The sequence below is a fragment of the Natator depressus genome, chromosome 1, assembly GCF_965152275.1.
Source record: "Natator depressus isolate rNatDep1 chromosome 1, rNatDep2.hap1, whole genome shotgun sequence".
Taxonomy (NCBI): Eukaryota; Metazoa; Chordata; order Testudines; family Cheloniidae; genus Natator; species Natator depressus.
The window spans coordinates 42,709,016-42,722,957 of NC_134234.1; the positions used below are offsets into that span (position 1 = coordinate 42,709,016).

General features: G+C 39.8%; 1 protein-coding gene across 2 annotated transcripts in view; it reads right to left on the reverse strand.

Annotated features, from left to right (window-relative positions):
- MIPEP (mitochondrial intermediate peptidase) overlaps positions 1–13,942 on the reverse strand; it is a 144,033-nt gene that overhangs the window by 65,175 nt on the left and 64,916 nt on the right. For both annotated transcript variants that reach the window (XM_074943484.1, XM_074943481.1), the window contains exon 15: positions 4,509–4,583. In XM_074943484.1, coding sequence (XP_074799585.1) covers positions 4,509–4,583 — 75 coding nt within the window. The remainder of the gene's footprint in view (positions 1–4,508; positions 4,584–13,942) is intronic.

The following is a 13,942-nucleotide window of genomic DNA, read 5'->3' on the forward strand; positions in this document are numbered from 1 at the left end:
TAAGCAGCAGAGGCAGCCATAAGCCAGGAAGCGAACAGTCACATCCTCACATTCCAAACTAGTCACACTGAAAGAAGGTGCTATTGGGCTGTTAGGAATACAATCCTGTCCTGAATACAATCCTGTCCTGATAATTCCTATCACCTCCAGAGAAAGGGAAGTGCCTACAAAATGTAAAAGGAAACTTAGTTTGATAGCATCCTGTCTGACAAGAACTCACTTATCAATAGCTGGGATGTGAAATCCTCACTTCTGTATTGTTTTGTCATTAGAGTTCCAACTTTGCTATTGTTTGTCTGTATAATCTCTGTCTGGTTCTGTGATTGTTTCTGTCTGCTGTATAATTAATTTTGCTGGGTGTAATCTAATTAAGGTGGTGGGATATAATTGGTTAGCTAATCATGTTACAATATGTTAGGATTGGTTAGTTAAATTTCAGTAGAATGATTGGTTAAGGTATAGCTAAGAATATTACTATATAAATTAGGGGCAAACAGGAAGTAAGTTGGGATTCGAAAATAAGGAAAAAGGAACTTGTATTTAAGCTTGCTGGAAGTTCACCCCAATAAACATCGAATTGTTTGCACCTTCGGACTTCGGGTATTGTTGCTCTCTGTTCGTGCGAGAAGGACCAGGGAAGTGGGAGAGTGAAGGAATAAGCTCTCTAACAACGGGTACCCAGAAGTCACCTACTACAGGACAGGCGCAACAAGGAAAATAACAGAACACCACTGGCCATCACGTACAGCCCCCAGCTAAAACCTCTCCAGCACATCATCAACGATCTACAGCCTATCCTGGAAAATGATCCCTCACTCTCACAGACCTTGGGAGGTAGGCCAGTCCTCACTTACAGACAGCCCCCTAACCTGAAGCAAATACTCACCAGCAACTACACACCACACAACAGAAATACTAACCCAGGAACCAATCCCTGTAACAAACCCCGTTGCCTACTCTGTCCCCATATCTACTCTAGCGACACCACCATAGGACCCAACCATATCAGCCACACCATAAGGGGCTCATTCACCTGCACATCTACTAATGTGATATTTGCCATCATGTGCCAGCAATGCCCCTCTGCCATGTACATAGGCCAAACAGAACACTTCAATCTCCTTGGACATTCAATAACAGGTTTAAAAGTAGTCATCCTACAACAAAAAAAAAACACTTCAAAAACAGATTTCAAAGAGAAACTGCAGAGCTACAATTCACTTGCAAACTTACCACCATCAGTTTGGGCTTGAATAGGGACTGGCTGGCTTACTACAAAAGCAATTTTCCCTCTCTTGGTATTGACACCTCCTCCTCAATTATTGGGAGTGGACCACATCCACCCTAACTGAATTGGCCTTTTCATCACTGGTTCTCCACTTGTAAAGTAATTCCCTTCTCTTCATGTGCCAGTATATCTATGCTTGTATCTGTAATTTTCACTCCATGCATCTGAAGAAGTAGTTTTTTAACCAAAAAAGATTATGCCTTAATAAATCTGTTAGTCTTTAAGGTGTCATCAGACTCCTCATTGTTTTTGTTGATACAGACTAACACGGCTACCCCTCTGATACTGTGCCAATAAAGTTACTGCAGGCCCAAGCTTACAGGCTATTACTCCACATGACAACAATATGCATATTGAAAAGATGTGTATTTAAATGTAGAGTACAGAACTCAAGTTTCCTCATCTCTCTCCAGAATCTGCTGGAGATCACAAAAGCTGAAATTATTATAGCAAAACTGAAGTTTATGGATGAAAAAGCAATTTAATTTCATTCTCCTAGTTTTAGATACCATAAAAAATTAGTAGAAGTTACCTGAAAATTGTTTTATTTATTTTTTGAATAGGCTAAAACACATTTATGATATTTCCCTACTCTTGGAAAATTCGAACATTTTCATTTTCAAAAGGTCAAATAATGAATGGCATGGATGGCACTTAGCCCTCAAAGAGAAATATGTGCTTTTGCTAATTTTGAAGAAAATGAGTTTGAGTCTTCAGTTATAAGTAAGCTCTTTACCAATTTGTGTGCAATAAATGTGGTTATTCGGACATTAATATGTATGTAGGAGAACATATCTGGTTAACTAAATTAAAAATAAATACAAGAGTTTATTCCAACGATTATAACTTTAAATAACTACACAGAAAACATCTCTACAAAGGAATGTGCGAACTCTGTATTCACTACCATCCACCCGTCTCCAGGAACAATTTTTGTGAACTAAATAACTGAAATGACCATCAACCAGTCTTTTTATCTGGGATTAGTTTATATGCACCGGCAGGCATTATTGTTAGATTCTCTCAAGACGCATTGAAATAGAGAGGCAAATGCTTATGGCAACTCTGGTCCAGGACAAATACAAATTGACTGCTGAAAGGAAATCCTTGGGCTCTATTGCTAGTACAGATATTACTGAACAAAGAATGTCTGTGTTTGAAAGCACATGTCCACCGCTTCAGAATTTCAAATCAATTACTGGTCTGTACCCTGGGGGATTATTCAAAATTAGTGGCTCTCATGAACAGCGTGTTTGTTTGTTTGTTTGTTTTGAGTATTCATTCATCAGTATTAAATTTTGCTTTTTCAGAACTGTTGTACAGTTTGGAGCAATTCTGATTTAATTCTTGTATGGATTCCTTCTACACTGCAACAATCTCGCTCAGATCTCTCTCAGATTTAGTAGCATAGCACGTCTGTATACGAAAACAATTATAAGCAACAATTATGCATTTCAAAATCAGAATTGCCAGGGGCATTTCACTGCTTTCACATTACAAAGGTAAAGTAGCGCTCCGCTCCACATCACTTAGCTCTCACAGAACCCACCATAGCCAGTGACACCCAAAGTTGCAATGGTTTAACTAAAAGTGTGACTTAAAAACTGACTTAGTTAAATCAGTGCAAACCTGTGTAGACACTCAACCTGCTATAAACCTGGCTTATTAGTTTAATTTGCACATGCAAATTTACAGATATAAGCTCAACTATTATAACCAGTTTTAAATCAACAGACGTGTCCACACAGCAGTTTGCACAGGTTTAATTAAGACATTTTAAAAATCAGTATTAGTTAAACTCAACAGCTGGTGTTTGTAGAGAAGGACACAGTCTTTGGGACATCTTTTAGAGAGAAGAAATCACAAATCCCTAGCCTTTGCCCAACTGTCCAAACTGCCACCTGATTCTTGCTTCTGCATTTGTTAAAAAGAGACTGTGTGCTCCTGTTTGGAGCACCTAAAAGCAGTTGTCCTCACTTTAAAGCGATACCAATCGTGGTAAAAAACAAACAAACGTATTTAGCATAGGGAAAAAAGAATAGAGAAAAATCATACAAAATAAGCGTTAGCAGAATATAAACACAAGCTGACTTATCAGTATGAAAAACATAGCTAATCTGAATGCCTTTGTGACTATTAACTTTTACCGGTGATTGCTCTATTAGGATTGAGGAAACAAGCTCCCTGTTTCAACAATGACATATATGTATTGTGGTTTTTTATTAAAAAAAGAAGAGTGAAAGACTAACATATTTTACCTAAGTTTTAACTCCCCTTTCATTATAATGCTAAGACTTTAGAAGGTGGAAACGGACATGTATTTTCTTACTAACATTGTTTTTACTCAGTTGCACAAGTTCACCAACTGTGAGTGCAGAGCTGTGCATTAATGCTGAGCAGAGGAGTTTTTCTTTTTAAAGAAAGTGTTGAAACTGTCGTTCTGGAAAAGCCAGATAGAACTGCATGAACTTAGCAACAACTATAACAATATAATAAGGTAGATCAGATTTTAGACCTAAAAACTTTGACAGTGTCCTTTTAGTAATAAAAACCAATATTTTCAAACCTGACTGCTTATGTCAGGAAACCAAAATCCATATTTCATCACCTAAATAAAACTGGGCTGATTTTCAAAAGGTACTCAGCATCTCCAGCTCACACAGAGTTTAGTGGGATTTAAAGGTGCTCCATATTTCTGAGAATTAAATTGGTTTTATTTCGGAGCCAGACAATGAATTTGTGAGCTTAAATGTAGGGTCCCAGGTTTGAAAATTTTGGTCAGAGTAAATACAATCAAAGATGGCTACGTCAGCATACTTTTGTTTTCAATTTATATTTGAGATATTTTAAAACATTCAGTAAACAAAATATCAAGTACCATTTTAATTCATGGCTTCCTGTTAAAACTTTTTTAAGTGTGAAAGGCAACCATTTTCAAAGCTGTGTATCTAAAGATAAGCATCTAAATCCATATTAAAACACCAACTTTATGCAGACAACTGACAATGTTGACCAAAACATATTAAAATGAAGTTGAAAACAATTGTTTAAATATTTTGCATTTGTTTAGACAGCACAGATACAACACTAAGTGTTAAATTACAAAAATTTGTAAGATTTTACAAATTAATAGAGTCAAATTAATCTGATATTAGTTCTTATAAATGTAGGAAGTTGTTTCAGATTTAGTGGTGGAGAACCCTGAAGCCAAAGAACGTACCTGAAGTTGCATATCAGCTGCAGCACAAATCTTTTTAGATTCACAGAGTCGTGACACCATGCTTTTTGGCAGTGACTTGAAGAAAGAAAAAAGCCACAATACACTTAGAATTAAGTAAATTAAGTATATTGTTTGAGAACATTTAATGTACAGTACTTCTGACTGAGGAAGACAAACAGAACATAAAAGTAAAACATATAATGGATTTTTACTGTAATTTTTAAAACAATTATGACTTTTAGAAAACACTTTAGATTGAAAAACTGACAAGGATGAAGACATTCTATTAAATATCAGCAAGTACTATTTTGTCAAACAGAAGGTTTGAACATGCAAACACAGAATGGCAGACTACGTCATTGGCACTGCTTTTTAACTAGCAACCTGGGATAACCATTTATTGTCTCAGATGCATATTTATAAAACAATACTTTGCTATCAACACGTACCTATTTAAAATAATTATGACTATTATTTCAGACAGTAAAACACAGCTGTTGCAGGCAGTGCCCCAGGGTCATCCAGTCTAATCTTCAGTGGCAGATATTAGAAGTAAAAAAATCCTTTTGATGTTTGAGCATGTCTAGTACAAATCCATATGGGCCTGATCCAATCTCAAATGAAGTCAATAGGAGTCTATTCATTGTCTTCACTGAGTATTGGTTCAGATCCTACTTATTTATCAACATGAAGATGTTTTGCAAAACTGAACAGTATTCTTGATATTTTTAATAAAACCTAATCTATGCTTCATATTTACATGACTAAAATTATTTTAAATACTCCACCACATCGCTTGGAAGACTGACTGATTTTCCCCAATATTCAGTCTAGTTTTCCCTTTTGATTTTCCATCTAGATTTCTATAAATACATCCAGAGACTGTTCAATGCCATATCTTTCAAAATACTGGTAGGTGAATGTCTGGCCCTAAATTTCTTGTCAGTCGATCTTTAGGCAGTTCAATAAATCAGTTCTCCCAATAAGCATATTCTTTTTGGATGTATTTTAAAGTATGTTAATCAGGGTTAAAATAACTCAGTTCGTGCCATCATGTTAAACAATATTATGGAATGGTTCTGCACTTTAACGCAGGTGTTTGCTGTTACACAGAACTCAAAAAGCATACCTGTAGTTTTACAGTGTGTTGACGTGTTTAAGGACTAATACATCCAAGTTTACAGATTCTGATCCCATAGCCATATGTTTAGATTCTGTACAAATGATAGGACTTCAAACCAAATGATGTTGATGTTCATAGAATAAAAATACAGAACAATTGCATACCAAATTATACAAAACTGAGAAAAATGTTAGCAATTAACTCAATGGAATCTGGAAGTTAAAAACAGAGAGGAACTCTCAAGTTGCACAGCCGTTTTTTTTGCAGCCACTTGTCAGGACCATGTAACATTTTCCCCCCAGTAAATGCAGTGTAGTCCGGAGAATGGGGTGTAATAGCACTCGCTATTTTGTCAGTCATAATGTACATAGCTGTTAAATTTAAACCTACAGAATGGGACCAATGGACATTAACTCTGTCCTGCAATACTCTTATTATTTTAATGCTAATTCTTTCCTGAATATAGAAGACCCCTTATTTAGAAGTATGTAACGATTTTTGGAATAGGAACTTAGCTATATTGCTGGCCTCCAGATCAAGAAAAGGATATTGAGTGTAAAGAGAGAAAAAGGCAGCAAAGGTTAACAGGCTAATAATGGATTACCTCAACTAATCATATACAGACTGGTCTAATAGCACAATGGGCCAAAGGTTAGAGAAGCAATTTCTCAACAGATTAAATGATTGCTTCTTAACTTGGTTTTACATAATGCACAGGCATTAATTCAAGAATTAAAAGTAGCTGAACCACTATGTAATACTGACCTCAATATAATAATGTTCAACTTCCTAAAGGAGAGGAAGGTACCAAAAACTGACACAGTGATACTAAAATTTGGACAGGAAGATTTCCATAAAATGAAGAGGGGCTAGCCAAAAAGGCCCCAAATTAAAAAGTAAAGGAAGTAAATTGCTTAGATGTGGCATGGATACTACTTAAAACAACAGTGTCAGACAGCATGTGTGCTGCTGAATAAAAATGGAACCAGGAAGGCAAAGAGTAGATCATAACTGACTATTTGCACCCGAGATCTCTCAAAATATGGAAATCTGACCTTACTGAACCAATAACAGGAAATAAATAGCATCAGTCAATATGGAAGAGGGAAATTAGACGTCTTAGATGGACTTTTAAGAGCAAATAGTTAAAGGTTAGTATATGGGAAGCAAGAAGCCTGTGGGTCTTCTAGATAATCAGGTGTGAAAGCGAGCAATTAAGGATGATAAGGACATTGCTGAGAAATAAAAGGGACTCATATCTTTCAAGGCCAGAACAGACCATTGTGATTATCCCTTCTGACCTCCTGCCATAGAACTTCCCTCCCAAAATTCCTAGAGCATATCTTTTAGAAAAACATCCTTGCATAAATCTTCATGGGTGAAAATATCAGGGAGATACCAAAAATGAGTAGGTCCAGGGTAGGTAATAAAGATTCTCAGAGACTGGAAAAAGTACTGGAAGAAATTCATAATTTAAAAGCAATAATTTACCAGGTCCAGATGGTACATCCAAGAGTTCTGAAGGAGCTCAAGTATCAAGTAGCAGAGCAGGTAGCAAAGATAGGTAATTTTTAATTTAAAAAACAGCTACTTCACCAGCAGACTGGAAGGTAGCAAACAAATAAATATTAAAAAACAACTCCTGGATGATTTGGGAATTACAGATCAGTAAGCATTACATTGGTACCGGTAAATTGGCAGAACACATTTAAAACAGACCACTACCACATGTGGAAGATGATGATATGATACAGTTTCTGCAAACAAAAATCATGTTTCACTAATCTATTAAAATTCTTTGAATGTGTCGAAGTAGTGGATGAAGGAGAACCTGCTCACAATTTATTTAGATTTTCAAAAGGCTTTTATAAGGTCCCTCTCAAGGGGCTACTAAAGAAACCAAGAGTCACAGTGTAAGAAGCAAAGTACTGTCCTGGACCAAAAATTGGTCAAGAGACAGGGGAAAAAGCAGGAATAAATGTTAAATTTTCATAATAGACAAAGGTTAATAGCAGGTGCCTCACAGTTCTGTACTAGGTCCATTATTGTTTACTGTATTTATTAATCATCTGGAAAGAGAGGTAAGTATTGAAGTAGCAAAATTTGCAGATGACAAATTATTTAGGTTACATAATTGTTCCTCTACATCTGCCAGTGCATATTGTACTATCTATGTGCATTTCCCCCCCTATCCTGCAACTACTTCAGTGACCATTCATCATGGAAATAAAGGAGCACATAAATGTATGCAAGATGACAGCCTGATGGAAGAAACTTTGTGCCTGATACATGTTTAAGCACATTTTGTTATTAAGCACCAACAAGCAACATATACATTTTGGATACAGTAAATAACAAAAAGTTGGATATGTAGCTTTAATTTGCAATTTTTTTCTGCATTACAAAATCTGAACACCTAAAATCTTAGCAACAGTTGATGTATATATTTTATATATTTATAACTTTTAACAAATGCTACAGCCAAGATCACTGCTACACTTCAAACCAAACTGGCTCTTTCAGCATAACTGATTTATACAGTTTTATATTTTGGCTGTTTTAAACAACATTAAGATAAATTTAAATATAGCAGCTGCCAGCCAGTATGCTATTTAAAACAGAACAAAAACACCAGAACTTCACTCATAGGCATTTTGGTAAACCACAATCCCACAAATCCTCACTGAAATGGGACATCCAGGTTTGCCGTTCACAGGAACATAGAAAAGCGAGGTTCTGCGATGGGGACAGACAGTGCAAATGATAACACATTCTCCATGGGCTATGTAGGACAAACCACCTCACCCCCTAGCTTAGCTCATACGCTCTCCGCAGCTGTGGAAACAGCTTTAATCCACAACTTACAATTGACTATTTCTCTTCATGACTCTTCCTCTTCCTCCATGAGACCTCCTGGGCAGGACAAGAAGCTCATTGCTGCCATGCTTCTGCTACACGGGAAGAGTGAATATAGGAACCCCCTCACTATACTGGAAAAGTGAATAGGTGCTCCCATGGCAGGGAAGACTACGGAAAGTCAGCCACTGCTTCCACTCCACTATTCTTTTCTTCTTCATCTGCTCTGATGGAAGTTTCTACTATGCTCTCCAGCTCCTTGAGTCCAAGAGCAAGGAGCAAATAGAGATGGGCACTGGTCTCTCTCTGTGCTAACCAAATTTCCCTCCCAAAGGGCCAGAGAGACAGCTCTCCAAAAAGCTGCTGTTGAAGATGTAGAGTTGGGTCACAGCCATAGCCTTTCTAAAAGAAATGCTTGCCCTCATTCAGCCTACCAACTTGCTTTGTACATACTCTTGTAGCGATATGAGTGCCACAAGAGCAGCAAGACTCTGTCCTTCCACCTGAGACACAGCATCAGCATGAGAAGCAGAGAACAGCTGATAATTTTAAATAAATTCCATCTGTCTTATGAGTTCAGGGGAAATCATGAAAATTCATGGAGACAAATGACTTTCTACAATATGAGGTTTGTGACTAATAGAATATAGTGATTAATTGTATAGTCTAATATCAACACCCAAGGGCTGTGCTGAGAGGATAATTCACAAGCAAGAAGAAAACAATGGCTAAAATTGGTGTCACAACTTAGGTTTCACTGGGGGAAAATGATGAGGACCTGGGACTCAAAAAAAGAGAGACTTCGGGCAGCAAAAACAGCATAACAGAATGAGGCGGCCTATCAAGCCTAGTCTAGTTTGAGAGCCACTGGAAAGAGAGAGACCTGCAGAGACCAGCCAGCTGGCATTTTGGACTGGGAAAGCAAGCCAAGGTTTAGATATGCTCCTGTCATGGCTGATTCATCTGCCTCAGGCACCTATCCATGACTGACCAACACACCAGTTCTTGCAGACATCAACAGAAAGCTGTATTTCCCCATACCTTTCTATTTTGTTCTCTTCCACTCTGTCTCCTTACCAAAAGCAGCAATAGCCCCAACAACAAGCAAATGAGTTAAAGGTCCAGCTACAGAACTATTATTTATCTTACCCCAAAAGGAGGACTCTCTGATAAAACCAGGGACTTTAATATCCACTCTCTGAAAAAAGGACTTTGCTGAGCTTTGGCTAAGATTTTGTTTTGACAGAATAAACATTCCATTTTTTACTTTAAAATTCTTCTTTTCTTGTCTTTTATGTTCAGTGAACTAAGACCTTGGCATGAATTTTACAGTGCTTATCATGGTGCCTAAAGAAGCCCAGGTATCTGTGCTCCCAAACCCCAAAACATGTTCAACTGTTTAATATTCTACAGTAACAGAATCATAGTAATAATTCTGACCATCCGGGCCCATTTCTTTAATTAGATTAATAAACCACTACCTTTGTAATTCCATCTGCCTATAATACTGGAAATAAATGACAACTCACAGACCGTTGAGACAATGACTTTTTCAAGCCAGCATCCAAAAAGGCATGAAGTTGAAAAATGGTTTAGTTTAGACATTCATCACCATCACATTGTTACACATTTAACAAGAAAACTGAGAACACAAAATAGTACATGTCCACAAGTTGGTCTAATTAACATTCTTGGAGCTTTAACATTTGCATTTCTGTGATTTTAACTGTGCAGTGGAATCTCAATATTAACATGGGTTTCTGGATTTAATTTAATATCCTAGAGGTTTGGGTTTTTGTGTGTGGGTGTTTTTAAGGAAAAATAATAAGATTGGTATGCATCTTCTTGAAGAGAAAGATGCTTACCTTGTGGGAACTGGTGGTTCCTCAAGATGTGTGGTCCCTATCTGTATTCCACTCCAGGTATACATGCACTAGGAGGTGGAGAATTACTGCAAGCAGTGTCCGCGGGTCTGCACATGTGCTCCAGTCCTCATACTTCAAACTGAGGACATAAAGCTTGATGCAGTCGAAATGCCTCTCCAGTTCCTTCTCTACCGTGAATCCAGAAATAATGTAGAGCAGAGGAGGAGGAGGAGGGCAGGCAGTGGAATGTAGATAGGGACCACACATCTTGAAGAACCTTCAGTTACAACAAAGTAAGTAACTCACTTTTTCTTCAAGCACTGATCCGTACCTATACTCCACTGTGGGTGACTGACAAGCAGTATTCAAGTAGTAAAAGGATGCCAGGATACAGGCGGCAGAGCTGACAATAGGACAGCTGTCCCAAAGGGTGCATCAACAGAGGTATCAGGTACTAGAGCATAATGTCTTGCATGTGTGGAGGAATCACCACGTAACTGTCTTGTAAATTTCAATTAGAGGTACTTATTGAAGCTATGGTACTTGGTAGTGTTGTCGCTTGTGCTCTTTTAGAATGAGCCATTACCTCTGAGGGGAGGAAGATGTGACAGCTGGTAGCAAACCACAATACAGCCTGAGATCCATTTAGAGAGTTTCTGGGAGGCGATTGCTTGACCTCAAATTCATTCTGCTTTGGCAAAAAAAAGTCTAGGTGATTTTCTAGTTTTGTCTTTTGTAAATAAAGGACCAGTTTGTCATACACTGGGGGAACGAAATCTGCTCTCCTCCTCTAATGCATGCAGTTTTGGAAAAAAATTATCCAGTCAATCCTTTTATATGTAAGTGACCATAAGAACTGCCATATTGGGTCAGACCAATGGTCCATTTATCCCACTATTCCATCTTCCAACAGTGACCAATGCCAGATGCTTCATTGGGAATGAACAGAACAGGGCAATTATCGAGTCATCAATCCCCTGTCATCCAAGTCCCAGCATCTGCCAGTCAGAGGCTTAGGGACACCCGGGGCAAGGGGTTGCATCTCTGACTATCTTTGCTAATAGCCACTGATGGACCTATCCTCCATGAACTTAATTCTTTTTTGAACCCAGTTATACTTTTGGCCTTCACAACATCCCATGGCAACGAACTCCACAGGTTGACTGTGCATTGTGTGAAAAAGTACCGTATATACTCATTCATAAGCGGAATATTTTTTGTAAAAAAGTGAAGCATTAAAGAGCGGGGTCAGCTTATCAACTACACCAAAATGTGACGATTTTCAGTTCTATTGAATTGAACATCTAATATATTTGTCATTTTGTTTACCTGGAGCATCTACAGGCACGGAGCCCCTCAGCTCCCAGTGGCCATGGTTCACTGTTCCCAGCCAATGGGAGCTGCAGGAAGTGGTGGAGGCCAAGGGACATGCTGGCCGCCACTTCCCGCAGCTCCCATTGGCTGGGAACGGCGAACCGCGGCCACTGGGAGCTGAGGGGCTCTGTGCCTGTGAACGCTCCCGGTAAATAAAACATCTCAGCCCGCTAGTGGCTTATCCTGATCGGCCGGGAGCCAAAGTTTGCCAACCCTTGAAATATAGTCTGGTTCATGTGAAAGTGAGAGGTCATCTTAGGGATGAATTTTGGGTGCAGTGTGGGCATAGCCTTGTCTGGGAAAAAGATTGTGTAGGGAGGATGCACCATCAGAGCTGCTCTCTTTCCTATTCTCCTAGCTGAGGTAATCACTACCACGAAGGCCATTTTCATACATTGATATGTTAGTGAACAGGTAGCCATAGGTTCTAAGGGAGGCCTAATCAGTCCTTCCAGTACAAGATACAGGTCCTATGTACGGGTAGGAAGTTGAGGTTGAGGGAAGAACTTTACTATATCCTTGAGGAACCGTTTTGTAGCTGGATGTGACAGCACTGAGTATCCTTCTACAGGTTGGTGAAAGGCTGTAACAGCCACTAGGTGGACCCTCGGAGAGCTTAGAGATAGCCCAGACCGTTTTAGGTAAGTACGTCATGTTGAGGACTTTCTACTATGTAATAGAACCTCTTGTATCTCTCTTGAACAGGAGCTTTCTAGCTGTTGGAACCAAGCAGGAGCCATGGCTGGAGGCGGAGAATCCCCAAGTTGGATGTAGGGTTACGTCCTCTGTTCTGAGAGAGGAGGTGAAGAATGGCAGGGAAAGAGATCGGTGGGCACTTTGCAAGTTGTGATAGGTAAGGATACCAGGTCTGTCTCAGCCAAGTAGGAGCAATCAGAATGACGTGAGTCCTCGCCTATGGACTGTACCTCTTTTGGGAAGCCTGATAAATGGAGCCATGATTCTTGTCACATCACCGCCACTGTGAAGATGGACCTAACTGCTGTGTTGGCCACATTTAGGGCAGATTACAATGATGTCTCTGCCACTAATTGGCCCTCCTGGATAATGGCCTTGAATGAGTCACGATGTGCTTCTGGAATCTTTTCAATAAACTCATTCAGCTTAAAGTAATTTATGTAATCGTATTTCGCCCTGAGCTCCAGGTAGTTGGCAATACGAAATTGTAGAGTGGTCGAGGAGTATGCTTTTCTACAGAACAGATCGAGGCGCTTCCAGTCCCTGTCATAGGGAGAATCCCTTGACTGGCGTTGTCAGCCGTGGGAGTCGAAAGCATCCACCACAATGGAGTTGGGTGGCAGGTGGGAGAACAGGAATTCAAATTCCTTGGTGGAAAAGTAGTATTTTTTGTCTGCTCATTTGCAGGTAAGAACCACTGTTTGCCACATAGTCTTTGCTGGGTCTAAGATGGTCTCGTTACTTGGAAGGGCAATTTTGAGGCGGCAGAAGAATGGAGGATATCAAGGAGTTGATGGTGGGTATCCTTGACTTTCTCCAGTGGAATCTGGACAGCATCTGGCACCGTCTTTCACATTCCTGGAAGAGACAAAAGTCATCCACCAAAGATGGTGGAGAAGGCATAATGGCTATATCTAGAGAGGAGGAGGATATTGTTCTTGGAGTCATTCCCTGCGGAGTACCAGATCCCTGTTCCTCTAAGTCTCAAGGCAATTCCAAAGCCCTGGATAGTGTGGCCAAGGGAGTGTGCCTCGAGAGTTCTCGAGTGAGGCTCGGAGCTCTAGAGGCAGGCTGGCAGTGTGCCGCCCATTGGTCCCAATATGGCCATTAGGGTGGTGGTGGCACGGAGCCCGGTGGTGCCCACAGGTGGCCATACCAGGATGGTGGTAGTGGGCCCATCTGTGGGTAAATTCTTAGACTCCGTTGGTAGTGAGCACCATATGGAGCTTGGGAGGAGTATTGTGACATTACTTCCTCAGACTCGCTGTCTGAATCCTCGCTAGAGATCGGAGTCAATGGCATGGTAGCAGGTATACTTCCCATGCTTGGTAGAGGCTCGGCGCAGAGGTCTAGGTACCAAGAGGAGGAGATTCTGGGGCATGCGGAAGTTTCTTGAATGGTGGCGCTCCACCTGTACCGATTGTCCCAGTATTGGTGGTGGTGCCGGGGGGGACAGGGATCTTGTCCGCACCAGTCGCTCCTGTTCTGGGCGAGCAATCCCTGGCGGTACCAATGTGGGC